The 16578-nt window shown below is 43.2% G+C and overlaps 2 protein-coding genes across 2 annotated transcripts in view; both read left to right on the top strand.

The window, feature by feature from the left end:
* The window catches only part of LOC118407665 (dnaJ homolog subfamily C member 9-like), a 19898-nt gene extending 4522 nt beyond the window's left edge, over window positions 1-15376 (top strand). Inside the window, exon 6 of the mRNA XM_035808182.1 lies at window positions 14822-15376. Coding sequence (XP_035664075.1) covers window positions 14822-15010 — 189 coding nt within the window. The 3' untranslated portion in view covers window positions 15011-15376. The remainder of the gene's footprint in view (window positions 1-14821) is intronic.
* LOC118407709 (zinc finger protein 501-like) overlaps window positions 1-16578 on the top strand; it is a 482642-nt gene that overhangs the window by 247864 nt on the left and 218200 nt on the right. The gene's annotated exons all lie outside the window — the stretch shown is intronic.

Below are 16578 nucleotides of genomic sequence, written 5' to 3'. Positions count from 1 at the left end.
TTAAGTTCACGGGGATTTAACTTCGCGGTAACGGGCAAAAGGACTTTTTGCGGTGGATTTAAGTTCGCGGTAACACCATAGACTGCAGTCTAATACCATAATAGAAAAATGTTCCCGGTGGTTTTAAATTCGCGGTGAAGTGGTCACCGTGAAAACCGCGAACATTAATCCACCGCGAACATTTCTGCATTTACAGTATCTACAAATTTAAATTTTGTATTTTTATAAAACTACAAACCTTCTTGAATATAATTAGGCAGTGGGACTCCAGAACAGAATCGACAATACATGAACATATCCTATGGCATTAACTAAAGTCCCTTTGTTGACATTTAATGACACTTCAATAGATTATTTCCTATTTTCTAAAACTACAAAGTTTGTCAAATGAGATCAGGCAATCAGGCTGCAGTGTGGCACAGTGTGCTCCTCACCTGACTCAGGTTCAGTAACTGTGAAATATGGAGACTGTGTTCTTCTCTTCATCAGTCACTACCAGCTGTCCCTGTGTTACCATGGCAACAGCCCATGGCTTCATCATGTCTGTAGTGATGTGTTTGAGGAATTTTCCTGTCTTGTCAAACATTGCCACACGCCTGTTTCCCATGTCTGCCACGATGATGTTACCTGCCCGGTCTGTACAAATGCCACTGGGACCGTTCAGCTGGCCTTCACCACTTCCCTCACCTCCAAACTTGAACAGAAACTGCCCGTCCTTGTTGTACACATGGACACAGCTATTGTTACGGTGACAGTCTGACACAAGAATGTTCCCCTCCCTGTCCACAGTGATGTAATGTGGGAACTCCATCCTTTGCTGCTGACCCACAGTTCTCACAAGTGTCCCATCTGGCCTGAACACCAAAACTTCACCATGCATCTTGGTCCCGTCTCTTGTGGTATGTGTGATGAGGATGTGGTTCCTCCTGGTGTCCACAGCAACTCCTCTGCTCTTCCCTGTCTTCTGTAGATCGATCCTCCTCAGCACCCTGCCCTGTTTGTTGTACTGCAAAGCAAAGTCAGCAGAATCTGTCCTCCCCACCACCCACAGGTTCCCCACCCCGTCCATGGCCACATCGGCTGGGCCCATCTTCTGTCCGCCTGACACAACTGTTGGGAACTGCCGGACAAATGTTCCCTGCAGGGTGAAGACCTGGATCCTCTGGTTCCCACAGTCTGCTACAAAGATGTCCTCTTCATCTGACACTGTAACACCAAATGGATCCCTGAAATGTCCTATTTCAGATCCCTTTCCACCAAATGTCATCCTTTGGGACTGAGAATCCCCTTGCCGATGACCTCTGGACTGGACCGTCACATGTCCCAATACTGGCACTGGGGTGTCTGTGGGCTGAAAGACGGCAGGCTGGGTTTGTACAGGAGTTGGTGCTGCTTTTCCTCTGTACTTTCCGACCACCTCTGTCAAAGCAGTTTGCTGACTGAGAATCTCGACCCATCCCTGCTGCAGTTCTTGTTCTGCTCGATCACAGGCAGCAGACAGTTCATTGACATCTGCCAACACTCTGTCCCTTTCAGTCTGTATTTTCTCCAAGTTCTTGCTCTGATTTTGTTGTGATTCAGACAAGAGGTGATCTTTTCTCTCTGTGAGTTTCTGCACCATTTGGTTGTAGGCCTGAATGATGCTGTTGTCTCTCTGTTGTCCCTGTTCATTCAGGGTTTTCTCTTTTTCCCTCAAACTTCTGAGGAAGCTTAAGTAACTTTCCAGAATGTCCCTTCCTTCATTGATCAAGGCCCCGATTGTAGAACTCCTTTCCTGTGCAGCTTTCTTTATGGTTGTTGTGCGATGATCATCATGAGCCTGCTCTAAACACTGATCACAAACTGGAATCTGACATTGTTTACAGTACACTTTGAGCACCTCAGAGGGGTGAAAGCTGCACCTGTTTCCAGATTGGGGTTGTTCCCTTGTTTCCCCTGACAGTGTAGCCTGGTTTTGCAGCCTCTCACACAGACTTGTAACCAGGTGGTTGTCTGGTAAACCTTTGACCCCCTGGGGTGGCAGCCTGACCTGCTGACGACAGTTTGGGCACTGGAAGGCCCCTCCCCTCCCTGCAAGGTCCTGTAGACAGTCCTGACAGAAGGTGTGCTGACAGGGCAGCACCTTGGGCCTGGTGAACAGCTCCAGGCAGATGCTGCAGGACAGTTCTTCACGGATTTGTGTCCCCAAATTCGACGGTGCAGCCGCCATGATTGTTACTCATGCTTTTGTGTCAGCCTCGCCCCAAGTCAAAGTCCAGATGACGACATGTTTGTTTTGGGCTAGCCCAGTATTAGGGGACAGGGCAGATAAATTAAACCGTATAGTGAGTGTGAGTGAGTGAGGGCAGCACCTTGGGCCTGGTGAACAGCTCCAGGCAGATGCTGCAGCTCAGTTCTTCCCTGAAATGTGTCCCCAAACATGACAATGCAGGCGTCATTTTGTTATTCTGCTTGCCCACCTGTGCATGCCAGTGTTGTCAAGGCTCTTTGTTTGCTCTGTATTGTGTACTTGTATAGACGGAAGTCTATTGCAACAGAAAACAACAAGGGGGTTTTGCCCAACCAGGAATTTCTCAACTGGTCTGACTTGACCTATTTTTGATATTTTTCATTCTAGACAATGACAGAATGTCCATTACTAGTAGTTTGTCCCTTATGATCAAGATTTTGTAAAATGTATCATTTATGATGTCAGCACAACTTTTTTTTGCTCCATTTTTGGTGATTGCATTATGACTTTTTGTGCTCCAATTTTGATGATGTCGTCCCAACTTTCGTGCTTCATTTTTACCTTTCTTAGCCTCAGACGGACATTAGATGTTTATTTGTTTATCATATATGGTTAAAAAAAACAGCACAGGAAACGCAAGATGAGGGCAGGATGTTTGTTTATCATTTGTTTGTGAGGGGTCGTGTGGCATAACTGCAGCGTGTTTGGTTCAGAAGCCAGAGGTCCTGGGTTCAGATCCTGTCATGTTACTGATCTAGTGCTTCTGTGAAAGGCACTTTCCTCACTCTACCCATGGCAGGGATTAGATCTTTGTTTGTTTATCATCTGTTGTTCAAGTCATGTTTGTTTGTTTATTATCTATTGTTCATGAAACAGCACAGGAAACGCAAGGCAAGGGTCAGATGGTTATTTATTCTTTATTGTTCAAGAAACACCGCAGGAAACCACATGCTAAACACAATATCAACAACACGTGTAGCACAGATCCAAAATCTAGTATTTGATATGAAGGATGATGATATTGGATTTTTTTTCCATTTTTCAATCTATTTAAATTTACAATGTTGAAGTGAGGCGAAACATGTGCATTAATGCATTTACATGTGCATTATCTACTCTCAAGAGAACATCAACTATATATTCCAAAATCAACAATTAACTTTACATTATACACATGTCCTGCAGCATTACCTAATGGGTCAAATCACAGAAACAACTACATGTGCAAATTATTTCCTAAAGAGACATCTTTACTACTTGTCAAGTGACAGCATCAACAACATACTACATGTAGTATGTAGCACAAACAATATCAACAATACCTACACAATCAACATTAACAAATGGGTCAAAACACAAACCCCTTTTTTGAAATTTGTGACATGTCTAGTACAAATTTGCACTATTTTGTATTTTAAAAAAACTACAAAGTTTGTTAAATAAGATCAGGCAGTAGGACTGCAGTTCAGAACAGAATCAACAATACCTGAACATATCCTATAGCATTAACTGATACCCAATAACAGTAACTAATGGGTCAAATTCAGGGCTTTAGCTAGGCTCCATTTTTCCGTCAATTGACGGAAATTTGCTGCGTGTGGCGGAAAGATTTAAAAACCATTCCGTCAACCTTGACGGACAAAAATCTGATAAAAGCTCCTTGGTGGAAGCTACAGGCTGCTTGGAGACACCGTCCACGGCCGTAAAAGCCACACACTGTTTGTTTTGCTATTGTTATGACTGTTGACAATGTGTGTCGGCGCCCTTTCGCATACGATAATCTCATTAAAAACCCGTTTATTAAGGTCTCAGTTCAGTCTCTCTAACTCCTGGAATAGTGTTTTCACGACAATGGGCATTGGCTGACGGAAAAAAATTTTGAGCTGGCTAGAGCCCTGGTCAAATTACAGTAAGTCCCTTTGTTGACATTCAATGACACATTTATAGATTGTTTCCAATAAAACTACAAAGTTTGTGAAATAAGGTCAGGTATGAGACTGCAGTGGTACAGTTTGCTCTTCACCTGACCCAGGTTCAGTAGGTGGGAAATATGGAGACTGTGCTGTTCCAAATGTCAGTCACTATCAGCTGTCCCTGTGGTGCCATGGCAACAGCACATGGCCTCATGTCTGTAGTGATGTGTTTGAGGAATTTTCCTGTCTTGTCAAAGATCTCCACACGCCTTTTTTCCCTGTCTGCCACGATGATGTTACCTGCCCTGTCTGTACAGATGCCACGGGGATGCTTCAGCTGACCTTCACCACTTCCCTCACCCACAAACTTGAACAGAAACTGTCCATCCTCGTTGTACACATAGACACAGTGCTTCTCAATGTCTGGCAAAAGAATGTTCCCTTCCCCGTCCACAGTGACGTACAGTGGTTCCTTCATCCCCTGCTGCTGACCCACAGTTCTCACAAGTGTCCCATCTACCCTGAACACACAAACTTCACCATTTGGCTTGTTCCAGTCTCCTGTGGTTTGTGTGATAAGGATGTGGTTCCTCCTGGTGTCCACTGCAACTCCTCTGTTCTCCAATGTCTCCTGCAGGTCAAACTTCCTCAGCACCCTGCCCTGTTTGTTGTACTGCACAGCAAACCCACCAAAGCCTGTCTCCCCCACCACCCACAGGTTCCCGTCCATGGCCACATCATATGGGGTCATCTTCTGCTCATCTGACACGACTGTTGGAAACTGTCTCACAAATGCTCCCTGCAGGGTGAAGACTTGGATTCTCTTGTTCCCCCAGTCTGTTACAAAGATCTCCCCTTCATCTGACACTGTAACACCAAGTGGACTATCAAACTGTCCTGTTCCTGATCCCTCCTCACCAAATGTCACCTTCTGAGACTCTTCCAGCCTTTGGTTACCATGGTGATGACCTCTGCCCCCTGCTGCAACATTACTAGATGCAAGTGCTGCTGGGAGAGACTGGACCGTCACATGTCCCAATACTGGCACTGGGGTGTCTGTGGGCTGAAAGACAGCAGGCTGGGTTTGTACAGGAGCTGGTGCTGCTTTTCCTCTGTACTTTCCTACCACCTCTGTCAAAGTAGTTTCCTGACTGAGAAACTCGACCCATCCCTGCTGCAGTTCTCGTTCTGCACAGGCAGCAGACAGTTCATTGACATCTGCCAACACTCTGTCCCTTTCAGTTTGTATTTTCTCCACAATCTCTCTGTGACTTTGTTGTGATTCAGACAAGAGTTGTTCTTTTCTCTCCGTGAGTTTCTGCACCATTTGGTTGTAGACCTGAATGATGTTGTTGTCTCTCTGCTGTTTCTGTTCATTCAGGGTTTTCTCTTTTTCCCTCAGACTTCTAAGGAAGCTTAAGTAACTTTCCATGATGTTCCTCCCCTCATTGATCAAAGGCTGAACTGTGGAACTCCTTTCCTGTGCAGCTTTTTTGATGGTTGTTGTGCGATGATCATCATGAGCCTGTTCTAAACACTGTTTGCAAATTGGAATCTGACATTGTTTACAGTATAGTTCAAGCACCTCAGAGGGGTGAAAGCTGCACCTGTTTCCAGACTGGGGTTGTTCCCTTGTTTCCCCTGACAGTGTAGCCTGGTTTTGCAGCCTCTCACACAGACTTGTAACCAGGTGGTTGTCTGGTAAACCTGCGACCCCCTGGGGTGGCAGCCTGACCTGCTGACGACAGATTGGGCACTGTAAAGGCACTCGTGTACTTGCAAGGTCCTGTAGACAGTCCTGACAGAAGGTGTGCTGACAGGGCAGCACCTTGGGCCTGGTGAACAGCTCCAGGCAGATGCTGCAGGTCAGTTCTTCACAGATTTGTGTCCCCAAACTTGACGGTGCAGCTGCCATTTTGTTGACCTTGTGACGTACAAAGCCTTCTAGGGTCACAGTTCCGCTTGATTACCTGTCCATGCAGGTGTTTGTCACGGCCCTTTGTTTACACAGATCAGGTTTCAGCCTCATCTGACAAGGCTAAGAATAGTTTGAATCTTGTTAGCACATACCTGGACAGCATAACTGTAGAAGGGGAAATGTGTGCAGTAATTTTGGTTCGTGCTTTTCGTGATGACCTCTTCACTGTAATCTAATAAAACCAAAGCAAAAATTTTATTTTGTCCTCTGCCTGCCTGCCCACTTGTAAACTGTACTGCTGACTTACAATCACCACAAACAGTCCATTTTGTCCCTACCTCAAAATAAATCCCTGTGAACATTTCTCCTTTTACAGTACTTGTTGGGCAGTCTGCTTTACAAATTGAAAGGTTACAGAAGGTTTTGTGACTGAAAGTTGATTTGGAACATTCTCCTTGTATCCAGGAATAAACGAAATCATCACATTTCAGCCACTTCAATGAGGAACAAGTTCTCACACTCAGTTAAACGTAGAGTGAGTAAAAATAATTTTGGCTTGAGAATGGCTTTATTATCACACCTGGAGTAATGGTATGTTTTGTGTAAGTTTGTCTCTAGCATTCAGTTTTTGTCCTTCCCACGCATGGTGGTGGTGGGGAGTTTATCTATTTAGTATTACGGGTCTTGGAAGACATATTGGGATCTTTGAAAAATTCCAACATCACCGGTAAATTAAAAATAGAATAGATAATATAAAAATGAACATCATACAAGTTAACTGATGATCTTCAATTATCCTTTTTATTACCTAAGACTGTATCAAAGGGTGATATCATAGCTTTGCTGGGTTGACAGTTTCAGAAGGAAAACTTGGACAGCCATAATTACAAGGGCAGTCAGTCTACTTTAGAGTTTATCAGTCTGGCAGTGAGCACCAGTTTTGCTATCATTGTTACTTCTATTCTAATTTGACTTCCACTGGAGGCCTTATTTTATCCATAATTCAACAAAATAAATTCTAATCTGAAGAATGATGACAAAAGTGGGTTTGTTATATTATTTGACTAAATCATAATGTTAAGGGGGGGGGCAAAGTAGGTGTATGTCACCTTCAATAGTTGCCCTCCACACACTTAACACAATATCAACAACAATTGTAACACCAACAAAATCTGATATTTATTATGAAGTATGACGATGATGATATTGGATATTTTTTTGCATTTTTTAATCTTTTTGAGTTTACAATGCTGAACTGATGCAAAACATATGCATTAACACATTTACAAGTTCCCCACCCACACTCTAAAGACAATATCAACTATATATTCCAAAACGCAGGCAATAAGATACAGAATCAACAATTAACTTTACATTATACACATGTCCTACAGCATTACCTAATGGGTCAAATCACAGAAACAACTACAAAGTGTTTCCTATAAAGACTCCTTAGAAGTGACATTATCAACAACATGTAGTATGTAGCAACAACAAAATCAGCAATATCTACATATTAACAATGTCCTACCGCATTAACAAATGGGTCAAAAGATACAAACCCACTTTAACACCATTTGATATACCTAAAATTCAAATTTCTGTTTTTGATAAAACTAAAAACCTTGTTAGATAAGATTGGGCAGTGGGACTCCAGAACAAAATCAACAAGACATGAACATATCCTATGGTATTACTGGGTCAAATCACAATCTTTGTTGACATTCAATGACACATCTATTAATTATTTCCCATAAAACTACAAAGTATGTAAGATAAGATCAGGAATTGAGACTGCAGTTTGCTCCTCACCTGACTCAGGTTCAGTAGGTGGGAAATATGGAGACTGTGTTGTACATTGTATCAGTCACTACCAGCTGTCCCTGTGGTGCCATGGCAACAGCCTCTGGCCCCATGTCTGTTGTGATGTGTTTGATGAATTTTCCTGTCTTGTCAAACATCTCCACACGACTGTTTCCCGTGTCTGCCACGATGATGTTACCTGCCCTGTCTGTGCAGATGCCATGGGGACAACCCAGCTGACCTTCACCACTTCCCTCACCTCCAAACTGGAACAGAAACTGTCCGTCCTGACTGTACACATAGACACAGTGATTGAACCAGTAGTCTGACACAAGAATGTTCCCTTCCCCATCCACAGTGATGTACAGTGGGTTCCTCATCCCCTGCTGCTGACCCACAGTTTTCACAAGTGTCCCATCTGGCCTGAACACTAAAACTTCACCATGATTGTTGCCCCCGTCTCCTGTGGTTTGTGTGATGAGGATGTGGTTCCTCCTGGTGTCCACAGCAACTCCTCGGGCACACCATGTCCTCTGTAGCTCAAAATTCCTCAGCACCCTGCCCTGTTTGTTGTACTGCACAGCAAACTCTGCAGACTCTATCCTCCCCACCACCCACAGGTTCCCCTCCCCGTCCATGGCTACATCATATGGGTCCATCTCCTCTTCACCTGACACGACTGTTGGGAACTGTCTCACAAATGTTCCCTGCAGGGCGAAGACTTGGATTCTCTGGTTCCCCCAGTCTGCTACAAAGATCTCCCCTTCATCTGACACTGTAACACCATGTGGATCCCTGAACTGTCCTGTTTCTGATCCACTTCCACCAAATGTCACTTTTTGAGACTGAGGCTCCTCCTGCCTTTGGTTACCATGGTGATGACCTGTGCCCTCTGCTGCACCATTACTGTGTGCTGCTGGGATTGGTGAAGACAGTTGAGACGGGACCGTCACATGTCCCAGTACTGGCACTGGGGTGTCTGTGGGCTGAAAGACAGCAGGCTGGGTTTGTACAGGAGTTGGTGCTGCTTTTCCTCTGTACTTTCCTACCACCTCCGTCACAGTCCTTTGCTGACTGAGAATCTCGACCCATCCCAGCTGCAGTTCTTGTTCTGCTCGATCACAGGCAGCAGAAAGTTCATTGATATCTGCCAATACTCTGTCCCTTTCAGGCTGTATTTTCTCTAAGCTCTCTCTGTGACTTTGTTGTGATTCAGACAAGAGGTGTTCTTTTCTCTCCGTGAGATTCTGCACCATTTGATTGTAGGCCTGAATGATGCTGTTGTCTCTCTGCTGTTTCTGTTCATTCAGGGTTTTCTCTTCTTCCCTCAGACTTCTGAGGAAGCTTAAGTAACCTTCCATGATGTTCCTCCCCTCACTGATTAAGGTCTGGACTGTTGAACTCCTTTCCTGTGCAGCTTTTTTGATGGTTGTTGTGCGATGATCATCATGAGCCTCTTCTAAACACTGTTTGCAAATTGGAATCTGACAATGTTTACAGTATAATTCAAGTACCTCTGAGGGGTGAAAGCTGCACCTGTTTCCAGACTGGGGTTGTTCCCTTGTTTCCCCTGATAGTGTAGCCTGGTTTTGCAGCCTCTCACACAGACTTGTAACCAGGTAGTTGTCTGGCAAACCTGCGACCCCCTGGGGTGGCAGCCTCACTTGCTGACGACAGTTTGGGCACTGGAAGGCCCTTTCCCTCCCTGCATGGTCCTGTAGACAGTCCTGACAGAAGGTGTGCTGACAGGGCAGCACCTTGGGTCTGGTGAACAGCTCCAGGCAGATGCTGCAGGTCAGTTCTTCCCTGAAATGTGTCCCCAAACTTGATGGTGACGCTGCCATTTTCTTATCCTTAAGCTTGTGACATAATCTCTCCAAGGTTACAGTTCCGCTTGCCCACCTGTCCATGCAGGCGTTTGTCACGGCTCTTTGTTTACACAGTTCAGGTTTTTGCCTTACCTGATGACAAGGCTGACAATGGTGCAGAGGTTGTTAGCACATACCTGTACAACATTACTGTAAGAGGGGAAATGTTTGCCCTAATTTAGGCTTGGGTTTTTGTGATGACCCCTTCACTGTAATGTTAAAACCAACGCAAAAATTTTGTTTTGTCCTCTGCCTACCTGCCCACTTGTAAATTGTACTGCAAACTTAAAATAACCTCAAACAGCCCATTTTATCCCCACCGCAAAATAAAATCCCTGCGAACATTTCTCCTGTTACAGTATCAGAAGGGCAGTGTGTTTTCTAAAAACACGAATTGTAAGGTAAGAAAGGGTGCTTAGACTGAAAGTTGATCAGAAATTGTTTCTTCGTATTCAGGAATGAAGGAACCATGTCAATGTGGACATTTGAACCATGTCAATGTGGAACAAGTTCTCACACTCAGTTGAATGTGAGAGAGACAAAATGTCTTTGGGGCTTGAGAATGGCTTTATCATGTCTGGCCCCTGGAGTAATCATTATGGCATGTTCCATGTAAGTTTGTCTCCAGCTTTCAGTTTTTGTCCTTCCCACTCGTGGTGGTGGTGGGGAGTTTATCTATTGCAAGTCTTGGAAAACATCTTGGGATCTTTGAAAAATGCCAGCCAGGAGACATCTATCCCTGGTAAAATAAATTTTAAAGTGAAACAAAAAATAAACATCATACAAGATTAATGATGATCTTCATTTATCCTTTTCATCACCTAAGACTGTAGCAAAGGCTGATCTCAAAGCTTTGCTTGGTTGATAGTTTAAAAAAGGAAACTTGGATGTAGCAAAAATCATTATGAAATTACTGTGGCAGTCAGCATCAATGCTAGGGTTGAGCATCAGTTTTGCTAGGGTTACTTCTAGTTAGGACTTTTAATGGAAAGTTTTTATCCATAATTCAACAAAATAAATTCTGATCTGAAGAATGATGACAATAGTGGGTTTGTTATATATAGTAGTGTAGATTCATCCCTCAAGCTACTGGCATCTTGCACACTGCAGTCGTCCCTCAGAAAGACATCTGGAGCCGGATAGTTCAAGTTTTGAACTTTTATTCAGCCTGTCGGCCAAACTAGTTTCGCTATGTACAGCTTCTTTCAGTGGCTAGAGGCTAAATGACACAAGTACAGTGAAGTTTGCACTTATATACCTTTCCAGTGCATTCTGCCTTGGTGCATACGCCCATTAGATCCTAGAGGCAGGTTGCTCTGACCTTAGGTGACCTCTAGCATGCATAATAGTGGGCTTGTTATATTATTTGACTTAATCATAATGTTAAGGGGGGGGGCAAAGTAGGTGTATGTCACCTTTAAAAGTTGCCCTCCCCATACTTAACACAACATCAACAACAATGGTAAGTTGTAACACCAACAAAATCTAATATCTATATTATGAAGTATGATGATGATATTGAAGATTTCCTGCATTTTTTAATCTTTTTTAATTTACAATGTTGAACTGAGCAAAACATGTGGATTAAGACATTTACAAGTTCCCTACCCACACTCTAAAGACAATATCAACTATTCTAAATACACATGTACAACATCAACTATATATTCCAAAATCTAGGCAATAAAATACAGAATCAACAATTAACTTTACATCATTCACATGTCCTACAGCATTACCTAATGTGTCAAATCACAGAAACAACTAACGTTACATGTACAAAGTATTTCCTAAATAAATCTTTACAAGTGACCGTATCAACAACATGCTAGTATGTAGCTCAAACAAAGTCAGCAATATCTACACATTAACAATGTTCTACCACATTACGAAATGGGTCAAAACACACAAACCCACTTTGTTGACATTTGTGACATATCTGCAAATTTAAACTACGGTATTTTGTATATAAAACTACAAAGTTTGTTAAATAAGATCAGGCAGTAGGACTGCAGTTCAGAACATAATCAACAATACCTGAACATATCCTATTGCATTAACTAATATCTGATAACATTAACTAATGGGTCAAATCACAATAAGTCCCTTTGTTGACATTTAATGACAATCTATAAATTATTCCCCAAAAAACTACAAAGTTAGGCCACACCAATTTAATTTCTTGGTTCACGAATTTTTCATAAGAAATATGGAGCGAAAGGGCAAAAAAAAAAAAAGTTGTAAAATGGTTGAGGTAAAGATAAGGGCTAATCCAAAACATAAAGAATAAAATGTTTTCAGCTTGAAAAAAAGTACAAAAACACTATTACTGTACAGTAAAACTAAAAGCAACTGTTCGTTGAAAATTACAAAAAGTAGTGTCAGTTTTTATGTTTGTCCCATTCTTCATGAATGAAAAATATAACTGCAATAATAATGCCCACATTTCAAGGCGCTTATAATATAAAGGCCAATTTGCTACACCAGAAAGTTGGTGAATGGTTTCATTAATGGTGAAAATTTGCTGAGTGACAATTTTTATTTTTATTTTCCAAAAAAATAGCAGCAAGCGAATCTGTGAACCAAGAAATTAGATTGGTGTGGCCTTAGTGAAATATAATACGGCAGACTGCAGGTCGGTACAGTTTGCTCCTCACCTGACTCAGGTTCAGTAGGTGGGAAATATGGAGACTGTTTTGTTCCCTGTATCAGTCACTACCAGCTGTCCCTGTGGTGCCATGGCAACAGCATAGGGTTTCATGTCTGTAGTGATGTGTTTGAGGAATTTTCCTGTCTTGTCAAACATCTCCACATACCAGTTTTTATAGTCTGCCACGATGATGTTACCTGCCCTGTCTGTACAGATGCCAAGGGGACAACCCAGCTGACCTTCACCACTTCCCTCACCTCCAAACTGGAACGGAAACTGTCCGTCCTCATTGTACACATAGACACAGTGATTGCTAATGTCTGACACAAGAATGGTCCCTTCCCTATCCACAGTGATGTACCATGGGTATTTCATCCCCTGCTGCTGACCGACAGTTCTCACAAGTGTCCCATCTGGCCTGAACACCAAAACTTCACCATGATGGTTGCCGTCCCATGTGGTTTGTGTGATGAGGATGTGGTTCCTCCTGGTGTCCACAGCAACTCCTCTGTGCTCCCCTATCTTCTGTAGGTCAAACTTCCTCAGCACCCTGCCCTGTTTGTTGTACTGCACAGCAAAGTCAGCAGACTCTGGGCCTGTCATCCCCACCACCCACAGGTTCCTCTCCCCATCCACGGCCACATTGCCTGGGTACATCTTCCGTCCACCTGCCACGACTGTTGGGAACTGTCTCACAAATGCTCCCTGCAGGGTGAAGACTTGGATTCTATTGTTCCCACTGTCTGCTACAAAAATCTCCCCTTCATCTGACACTGTAACACCAAGTGGATCCCTGAACTGTCCTGTTTCTGATCCCTCTCCACCAAATGTCACCTTCTCAGACTGAGGCTCCTCCTGCCTTTGGTTACCATGGTGATGCCCTCTGCCCCCTATTGCACTGTTGGTAGATGCATGTGCTGCTGGGATTGGTGCAGATGGGAGAGCCTGTACTGTCACATGTCCCAATACTGGCACTGGGGTGTCTGTGGGCTGAAAGACAGCAGGCTGGGTTTGTACAGGAGTTGGTGCTGCTTTTCCTCTGTACTTTTCTACCACTTCTGTCAAAGCAGTTTGCTGACTGAGAAACTCGACCCATCCCTGCTGCAGTTCTTGTTCTGCTTGATCACAGGCAGCAGACAGTTCATTGATATCTGCCAACACTCTGTCCCTTTCAGTCTGTATTCTGTCCAAGTTTTCTCTGTTACTTTGATGTGATTCAGACAAGAGTTGATCTTTTCTCTGTGTGAGTTTTTGCACCATTTGGTTGTAGGTTTGAATGATGTAATTGTCTCTCTGCTGTTTCTTTTCGTTCAGGGTTTTCTCATCTTCCCTCAGACTTCTAAGGAAGCTTAAGTAACTTTCCAGAATGTTCCTCCCCTCATTAATCAAGGCCTGGACTGTAGAATTCCTTTCCTGTGCAGCTTTCTTGATGGTTGTTGTGCCGTGTCCATCATGAGCCTCTTCTAAACATGGCTTGCAAACTGGAATCTGACATGGTTTACAGTACACTTTAAGCACCTCAGAGCGGTGAAAGCTACACCTGTTTCCAGACTGGGGTTGTTCCCTTGTTTCCCCTGACAGTGTAGCCTGGTTTTGCAGCCTCTCACACAGACTTGTAACCAGGTGGTTGTCGGGCAAACCTGCGACCCCCTGGGGTGGCAGCCTGACCTGCTGACGACAGACAGCACACTTCAAGGTCCCTCCCCTCCCTGCAAGGTTCTCCAGGCATGGTGACAGACAGAAGGTGTGCTGACAGGGCAGCACCTTGGGCCTGGTGAACAGCTCCAGGCAGATGCTGCAGGACAGTTCTTCACGGATTTGTGCCCCCAAACTTGTCGGTGCAGCCGCCATCTTTTTGACCTTGTGACGTACAAAGCCTTCTAAGGTCACAGTTCCGCTTGCCCACCTGTCCATGCAGGTGTTTGCCACAGCTCTTTGTTTACACAGATCGGGTTTCAGCCATACCTGACAAGGCTAACAATGGTGTAAATTTAGTCAGCACAAACCTGTACAACGTTACTGTAGGTCCTGGAGGGAAAATGTTTGCTGTAATTTAGGTTTGTGGTTTTTGCAATGACTTCTTCACTGTAATCCTAAAACCAAAACATTTATGTTATGTCGACTGCCTGCCTGCCCACTTGTAAATGGTACGCAAAGTTAACTTAAAATTACCTTACACAGTCCCTTGATTATAAAGTTTAATTTGAAATAAAATTCCTGTGAACATTTCCTTTTTTACAACTTACCTGTTGAGCAGTATGCTTTATGATAAAACATATTTTTTTTATTCATTAGTTTAACAAGGATTAGACAGGAAAGAAACTGTTGCTGGAGAAGTCCTTAGAGACTGAATGTATTGTATTGATATTTGGTATATGATTTGCATAATTAATGTTCATGCTCCATGTCTGATGATGTCATGACATGTTCCCTCTCCAGGCTAAGAAAGAGGCTAAGGAGGCGGAGGCGATGCGGAAGGAGCTGGGGATGGACGACTCGGAAGACGCGCTGAAGAAGATGATCGCTCAGCGGAACCAGAGCAGGGAAACCGGGTTTAACAGCTTCATGGCAGACCTGGAGGCCAGATACGCGCCCAAGGGGAAGAAAACTAAGAAAGGGAAGAAATGAGTAGTTTTGAACATGACAACAAGGAACACTGCAGGGAAACGAAGAAAGGGAAAAATGAGCAGTGCTAATGAAAACATGGGACTCCAATAGAGGTTTCTAGATCACTGGTACAGACTTGTTCTTATGACTTAATGTGTGGCCCAACGATACTCATATATAAGTCATAACCCCCATAAGATGTGCACCCAAGGGCAAGAAAGGGAAGAAATGAACAGTGCTTAAAACGTAAAAACAAGAAGCACTGCTGGGAAACTGACTTTTGTTTATGCTGTAACATGAAAAGTATTACTCTGATGATAGTAAGTAGGTTTGTAGATCCCTGGAACAGATTCTTCTTGATGACTACAATATGTGGGCCGCTGATACTCTCTAAGTGCGGCCATCTACCTCTAATTCAAGAACACCTTTTCAAGTAACCAACAGGAGCTCAGCATTTTTATCACTATGAAAAGCCATCCAATAGTAGCTCAGGATGCTCTGTGTTATTATGGAAATATCACATCTCCAACTCCATGGTAACAATCTGGCAATAACCATTCCAAGTCAACAGTATTAGGATTTCACCTGACTAATAGAGTTAGAGGTGTTGGCCATGAAGCTTCTAGGGGCCTGACTGAAATTGTGTTCCTAGCATCCCTACAGTTGCCAGGGAGGGGGTCATTAACCCCAGACAGTGAGAGATTGTGTAAACACAGGTTACTACATATGAGGGCCAGACCATTGGAAGGGCTGTGAAAAGCTTGTCTAGTCAGACTATTGGACTGTGCACCACATGTGATGTGTGCACGTGAATTTAGAAAAGAGAAGTTTATGATTTCTACATTGAAAGTGTTGTCAAGTGGCTATATGTTATGTTTGTTGAAATAAAAGCTGAAAGTATGTCACCATATGCCTGTAGTGCTTTTCTTGTAGGTACTGAAACGACAAAAGGGGCGAGTATAGAACAGAAAGAACCAGTATATACAAATATTCTGACCGACCCAGGAATCGAACCCGGGCCGTCAGATCATAACACTAGCAGCCTAACTGATCGAGCCAAAAGCCTGACAGGCATTTGGCATGGTCAGTTTGCACTACTTGGACCTCCACTGTTACAGTACCTTACTTAACAATGTATGTACTTTTCTTGCATGTACTTTTCTTGTAACGTTATGTACTTTTCTTGTATGTACTTTTCATTTGTCTTCATTAATACAAACCACTAAAGCACTTCATTATTGTATATACCAAGGAGGTTATATTCATTATATTGAATATAACCTCCTTGTATATACAATTGTAAGTCCCTCGATCTCTCCACCCCAGACTATTTGCAAAAGATTTTTTTTTCCGACCTGCTGGTCCAATTTTTTTCTGGAAAAATTCCGAGAAGCAACAAATTAAATTGGCATGACCTGAGGAAACTCTTTGTTGATTTTTAAAACTTTTTTTTCTTTTGCTTGCATCAATTTTGTAGCACTGAGAGAATGTTATCCATATATCAAATCATCATGGCCTAATATATATGAAATGTAAACAATAGCAGGGCTTCAAATTGCATGCTTCCACACCCCCTCACATCACTATCA

The sequence above is a fragment of the Branchiostoma floridae genome, unplaced genomic scaffold, assembly GCF_000003815.2.
Source record: "Branchiostoma floridae strain S238N-H82 unplaced genomic scaffold, Bfl_VNyyK Sc7u5tJ_1439, whole genome shotgun sequence".
Lineage (NCBI taxonomy): Eukaryota > Metazoa > Chordata > Leptocardii > Amphioxiformes > Branchiostomatidae > Branchiostoma > Branchiostoma floridae.
This window is presented reverse-complemented; position numbering and strand designations above follow the sequence as displayed.